The sequence below is a fragment of the Condylura cristata genome, unplaced genomic scaffold (genome assembly GCF_000260355.1).
Source record: "Condylura cristata isolate star-nosed mole 26May11 unplaced genomic scaffold, ConCri1.0 scaffold00012, whole genome shotgun sequence".
Lineage (NCBI taxonomy): Eukaryota > Metazoa > Chordata > Mammalia > Eulipotyphla > Talpidae > Condylura > Condylura cristata.
Genome location: NW_004567113.1, coordinates 21,611,228 through 21,618,393, shown reverse-complemented (window position 1 = coordinate 21,618,393; position 7,166 = coordinate 21,611,228). Strand labels below are relative to the sequence as shown.

General features: G+C 35.4%; 1 protein-coding gene across 1 annotated transcript in view; it reads left to right on the top strand.

The window, feature by feature from the left end:
• Positions 1 to 240: 240 nt before the first annotated feature.
• The window catches only part of AMTN (amelotin), a 9,003-nt gene continuing 2,077 nt past the window's right edge, over positions 241 to 7,166 (top strand). The window contains exons 1-6 of the mRNA XM_004681454.1: positions 241 to 294; positions 1,845 to 1,931; positions 2,843 to 2,908; positions 3,965 to 4,054; positions 5,095 to 5,130; positions 6,469 to 6,495. Of these exons, the coding sequence (XP_004681511.1) occupies positions 241 to 294; positions 1,845 to 1,931; positions 2,843 to 2,908; positions 3,965 to 4,054; positions 5,095 to 5,130; positions 6,469 to 6,495 (360 nt within the window). The remainder of the gene's footprint in view (positions 295 to 1,844; positions 1,932 to 2,842; positions 2,909 to 3,964; positions 4,055 to 5,094; positions 5,131 to 6,468; positions 6,496 to 7,166) is intronic.

The window sequence follows — 7,166 nt, the reverse complement described above, 5'->3', positions numbered from 1 at the left end:
AAACACACAACTCATCAAATGGTTAAAAAAAAAAATCACTACAGAACCTGGAGAAATCACTGGACTTTGACTACTGACTCACCTGTACATTTGTCTAAGTGGAGAAAAAGGTAACATTCATTGACTATGTTTCAAAAAGAGTATTCTCTCTTTTTTTAAGTATCATCTTCTCTCAAAAGCAAAAAAGAAATGGAGTGAAAGAATAACACTATTTTGTTGTTATAGGTAGCAATTTAAAACATGAAGACTACGATTCTACTCTTTTGTCTTCTAGGGTCAACTCAGTCATTACCGGTAAGTGCAATATGTTTATTTTATGTACTAACCAGCCCTTGCTAGCACCTCTAATTGTAGACCTATTGCCTACTACACTCCATCAAAAGGAGTCTGTTCTATGGTCCGGTCCCTTATTTTCATGTTTTTAATTCTCCAAGATAAAAGGTGATAAACTAATAAAAGTTTAGTGCCTATTTCAGTGTGCTAGTATTTTAAAATTGATCCAGTTTGAAGATGGGCCATGTATTCAAGACGGTGGTCAGAGAAGGCATCAGTCAGTAGGTGACTCAAGCAGAGGCTTGAAGCAGCTGAGGGAATGAGCCAATGTCTGGGAAAGAGTATTCCAGACAGAGGGAGCAGGTGGAGTGGGCCTCTCCTTTCCCATAAAGAACTAGTAACGTGGATCGCAGTAGTAGAGTGAATGGAAGGAAATGAAGTAGAAGCACCAGGGACCCAGAACAAGAAGAGCTTTAAGTCATTTCATTGAGTGAAAATGAAAGTCACTGGAAATGGAGAAGAGTAACAAGAAAAAAAACTGTTGTCAAAGGAGCACTGCTTGTTACATAGACAATAGGTTATAGGGGAGGAAAAGACTTAACTGCAGAATTTATACTAATATAACTTTTCTGTGTAGAGGAAGCTCTAAAGTCAGAAATGTCAAACTTACTCTTAAACTGAGGGGCAATGCCAAAGTGAAATCAAGAGTCAGAGATGGCCTCCGGTATTTGCAGGTGACTGAAAGGTTGACAGATGCTGGAGGACACACCCTGGCCTCTGGGGAGGGTGCAACGGTGACAAAACCAGCTGAGGTCAGGAGGTCCCTCCCAAAGTGGAAGGAGAGCTGAAAGACACGAATGGAAGGATTTGTTTCATAAAGGACTAAGCACTTATGAGGATCCAGTTACAGTTCCTAGTACTTGACCATGTCTTTCTCTGTGTGTGAGTGTGTGCGCACGCATGTAACTAGACAATATAGATAGCAAGATTTTCAAGCCTAAAATTCAGTGATTCCAAATACAGCTAGAAAATACCCTAGAAAAGAAAGGGACAAAACTTCTGCTCATGAAGTAAAAGCAAAAAACTCCATAGGTATCTCCTTGACACCAGGATGCTCAAAATAAAACGTATAATATAAATATGGCTTAGTATGTACTTCAGGAGAATTCAATAGAAATTATTGCAGAATGTCCTTAAGCATTGTGAAAAGCAAATATGTGCAGAGCTAAGGTAGACTATATTTCATGTCCTGAGAAAGGAGGGTGGCACTTGCAGAAAACAAACAGGAGCCTAGAAACAACTATCAAAAATCCATGAACCCTATAAAAAAACTTCATGAGCCCCACTCCCCATCTCTCCCTCCCCCCTCCACCCCTCCTGCTCTGGCATTTTCCACTTTAAAATTATACCTCCTCTTTATGCATAAAACATCCCAAAGAATTTAAAACTGCTCCAAAATATACAGAACCTAAAAACAGACATTTTTGCATTTGGGACAATCTGTTACCTCTCAGAAATAAATAGATAAATCTCAAACACATCCTTGCTTCATCAAATATTTGTTATCACAGATGCAACTCAACCCTGTTTTGGGACTTCCTCCAACAAAGCTGGTTCCAGATCAGGCAACACTACTTAACCAACAGCAGCCAACTCAGGTAAAAGTTCTATAGCAGAAAATACTGCAGACAAACAGAGGAAACTCATTAATTCTGGTGGATTTTTAAATCAAGATTTATACAGTCTTATGAATGAACAAGAGAGGAAGACTTTCCTTTGGGGAGATAAAAGAACCATTATACTTTCGTGAAACTTCTGAGTGGAAAGAAAGCACTCTTGCTCCGTTTCCTTTTGTCTAGATAATAATTTGGTTTTGCAAACAAATCTTGTAAAGTTCAATGCAACATGTATACTTATTGACAACACTTGCTTATTTTTGAAATACTGTGACATAATCTATTCGGCAGTTGCCAGAAATAGCAGAGATTAAGATGTAATCTAAAAAATAACCACAGATTTCCTCATGATTTCCTTCAGCTTCATTGTTGCTGATGAGCCGATGTATTGAACTGCAAAATGTTTCTTCAAAGCATATTTTAATATTTTGAAAACTGAATTTGTTCTTGGCTACTCCTCCTTTACTCTTGTCCAACTAGATCTTGTGAAATAGTACAATCAGATAACATCAGAATGTGAAATTCTCCTTTTCATCTATGGACAATCATGGGCAATCTCACTCCTAAAGGAACTTGAAGATTACAGAGTTTGGGCATCCAGACTTTCAGAAAAAAATATATAAAATTACATATGTAAAATTAAGTACTACAATGGATAAAAGGAGATTATACATCTTAACCTAATAAATACTATAAACTCATCATATTGCCAAGGCCCCACACCCAGGGCCATGAGAGCACAATGTAAGTGGAGGCCCCAAAGCTTTGTGTTCATTTTCCTTTATCATGAAACCACCTATGATAGAGTATAACTTACCTGAGGGCAGTCAGCATTTGCAGCCCAGTAGAAACAAACAAGCTCCTTCTCATATACCCATTTCAATGCCATGCAGGTCTTCCCTTCTTTAAGTCTAATACCCTTGACACAGATGCTCACCCTGGGGTCAGATCTGCACCTGGTAAGTATCCTTCTATGTCTTTTTACTGTTTGTTGTGGAGTAATGATGATGCCTCAGGTTAAGTGTGTGTATGTTTGCCAACAAATGCACACACACACAGATATTCATTATAGATAAGTTAAAAAAGAAAAGTCAGGGATAGTTGGATACTAGTCAACACACCATAAAAAGGTTTTCTTAGGAAGAATGTCTAAAGAATTCATCTTAATTGATTTGGTTTTGGCTGACCCTTCATTTTGTTTTATATTCCACACATAAATGAAAACCTCCAGTATTCACCTTTCTCCTGCTTAGCAAATACTTAACTGTTCATCTTTGCCTTTGAATCACATGCAATGCTGTTAACCATTTTGCATTGTTGTTGCATTGTTAACCATTTTGTTGTACCTCCACAAAAATTAAGTCTTAGTTTTTTTAATTTTTCTCACCTATCCTCTTTGCTTCTCTCCTCATTCCGTGGCATGATTTTCTTTCTGACCACTACAACATCTACAAAAACACCATGATCTCCATCATTAACCCAACTAGAGCAAACTAGAAGGAATAGAAAGATTTGTATAGTTTAATCCTGCTAGAAGAGAAAATTAAGTTCCTTTCCTAATTAAAGTGGATTTCCCCTCAGAGGTCAGATTTAATAAAGTGCATATAGGACCAAATTTAGACCAGAAATTTTATACTGGCCCTCACAATTGTCATGGAGATACCTGTGACAGAATTTATTTCTTCATATAAAGCCACCAAAAAGATTCTAGGAACTTTTGGCTATTAAGGCCAAAAAGGGAGAGATAAAAATCATTGAAATAATTCTTAAAGGGAATTGGTTAAATGCCAAAGCAAAATTAAATATTGGAAAAATAGATATTTATGTTATACCAGTAGACTAAAGTCTTTGGACTTTATGTCTATATCCAATTCCAAAGGCAACATAGTAAACTATATGTTTATATAATAAATCCTCCCTTTAAGAATATTTACATTTAATAAATGCATTTAGTTTCCTGAATATTCAAACTGAAAAAAAAAAAAAAACACTGAAAAATCTTCATTGCCCTACAGCTACATCCTACTGCAGGGATCACCCCTGGCACCCAAACCCTCCCACTGACCCTGGGGGGACTGAACGCACAACAGCAGCTGCAACCTCAAGTAAGTTCCATAATGAGACTTTGGGTTAACATTGGGGAGCATTTTTTCCCAATTATTAAGTAGAAACCTCGAGGGGAAGGAAGAATTATTTGAAGCTTCTTGAAATTTTTACCCAGTTTATTTGTAGAGGGATGGATGTTCTACTGAACAAGGAACATTCTTTGGTAGTGTTATTCTTACTGAAAACGCATCCACAAAATTAAGCACACAGTCCTAACCCTTCTATAATGCACTTGTAATGGTAACAGGCAAATATGAAGAGCTGGGTGAGACTGAAGTGATTAAAAATATAGTGCCAAGAGCCCTTCCTGGTGGCACAGCGAGTTAAAGCGCAACACTAAGAAGCTAAAGCCACTTCAGCATGAGTTTGATACCCGCCTGCCCCGAGGTGATCCACAGAGCACAGCAGACCTCTCCTGACCCGCCCGCTGCTCCCCTCAGCAGTATACCTCATCAGTCGGTCTGTTCTGCTCCCCACTCTGTCTCTGGTGAATCCTCTCACCACCCCTGCACCTCTGGCCTGTACTCCAGTTCTGTATGCACAAATAAATGAATCTTTTAAAAAGAGAGAGAGAGAGAGAGAGCAGAAAGTTGTTTTTGCTTCGCTCCCTTGTTTTCTACTGAAGACTTCTGGATGAGAATGATCCCAAGGAAAATTAAGAGTTAGATAAAATCTAATTCAGAAAATCTAACTTTTCTCTTTTTGGATCTCTTCATCATGCCTCCTCAAAAGTCCCCAAGACTTTCTGGTTCTTTCCTACATCTCACCATCATTTGCTTTCAGGGGAAAATCCTCTCACAATAAGATATAAATGATTCATCTCCAAATTGCTCTGGAACTAATATTTTTACCAGCTGGATGAGTTCCAATTCTCATCTATCTCTATGAGTCTAACTCTGTGATTACAGATGATACTTTAAAAACAAATATTTGCCCAACAAATATTATATCCTTTAAGAAAAATCTCAATATTTGCATCACCTGCCAGAACTTACCTTTAAACATATATTTTACTCCATTTTTCCACTATTGTTTTCAGATGTTACCAGTTATTGTAGCACAACTTGGAGCTCAGGTAAGATTATTTTTCAGCATGATTTTGATGTTAAATCATCTTATTGTGTGATATTTAATCCTGTCTCAATTCACCTCAGAGTTGGCAAGTCTTTCATTTACTTTGCATTGTATGGACACTGATAATAATGAAAGCTAACACTTATTAAACATTTTCTAAGTGCCAGGTCTGTTCTAAGTATTTTATTATTTACTGTGTATTATCCTACTTAATATTCAAAACAACCTTTTGTAGAAAATACTTTTGTTCCCAGTTTAAAAATGAGTAACTGATACTACTGAGAGGTATGAGTTAGTCACACAGAGACGTCACAAATGAAGCAACCAGTCAATCCTTTACCACAGGGTTAAGAAAATTTTAAATTAATTATTACAAATACAAATACTTTCTCTCCTCTATTCTTATATACCTTTGTGAAAAATAGTTTCTGAGATCACTTATATTACCAAGGATCAAGAGCAAATGATTGACAAATAGCAACTTTTACTTCTAAAAAGAGAATCAAATATAACAGTTATGTCAACTCAATTCTACATTTGGGAACATCTCAAGAAAGTCATCTCAAATAAATATTTATTTATAAATATTTTCATCAAAATATATTTAGAGTAGGGAAGAGTATAGGATACAACTTAAATTTAAACAAGAGAAAATGACTAAACTGTATAACACATAAACAAATATTGGTAGGGCCATTCCAAATTATTTAACACAATTTTTCAGTAGCATAGTTAATGATTGTTGTGTAGTGGGAAAGAAAAGGAAAAGACAAATTGTGTAAATGACATGATGCAAAATGATAAAGGAAATATGTAAAAATACTGGGAAGAAAATACACCAAACTCATTTAGACTCTGAAAAATGTGGTGGTTATCAGGAGGGACGTGGAGGAGAATGGGAGATTCAGTTGTGAATGAATGAAGCATGGGTGCATGTATGAAACTGAACTCCCAAATTATGCAGGTTTTGTATTTACATTGTAAATACAAAGACAAATCAATAAAATTTGATTTGAAAAAAGAAACTCCATCAACCTCTGTATAATGAGATTCTGTTTATTGCTTTCCACATGTTCTAAATTTCCTTCAACATATACCTATCACTTAATAGTAGAATAATATGAATTTTTTAAATGTCAAAGGTCTCACATGATTCAGATAATAAATGTTAGCAGTCCAAAATTATATGCTGACTGAGTTTTGTGATAGAAGTCACATAGTTTAAAATATAGATTTAAAAATTTTTAAATCTCTATAATCTTAAGTTTTTAAGTTATAAGGTATACATCATTCCTTGACTATACTAAAGTTTGTCTAATAATGTATGTTTTCCTTTTAGGGTACTATACTAAGCTCAGAAGAACTGGTAAAAAAATTAATTACTAATATTTCAGAATCTTTCTGTTGTTACCATTATATGGTTTTCTGTTTTCTAAGTTTCTTTACAGCATATCTGTAAACCTGATATATATTACAATAGCTGAACATTTCTATAGATCTTTGCATTTGGACTTTCTTTGGTCTAGCTGGCCATTTATTTCACCACCATTGTCCAGCTACTTTTTAATTTATTAGACTTTGCTTTGTTTTCCATTTATTTATGTCAGCTTCTATTCACCAGTGCATATGTTTAAACTTTATCCTGGTTAAAATCTAGGGTTATAAATTATTGAAATGCATGCAGCTATGGAATGATATACACATTGATACTAATTGTATGAAAGCTTAACTTTTTAATTTTTAATTATTTTAGAAAAATTCATTCATTCTCAGCATCTCATAATATGTATGAAGTCACACACATGCATAAGGAGAGAACTGAACCAAAATAAACCTCATAGTACCATTACTGGGCATTTCTATGCATTTCCTCACAGGTCATTTTTAGAGGAAAATGACTTGCACTAATGTAGTATCTAAATATGACACTGATAGCAAGAGCTGAGGCAAAAATATCTGGGAATACAGTTTCTTTTTACTTTTCCATTACTGAAAAGGTAAATATTTACTATATTGTTGATCTGCTCGTTCTGCTCC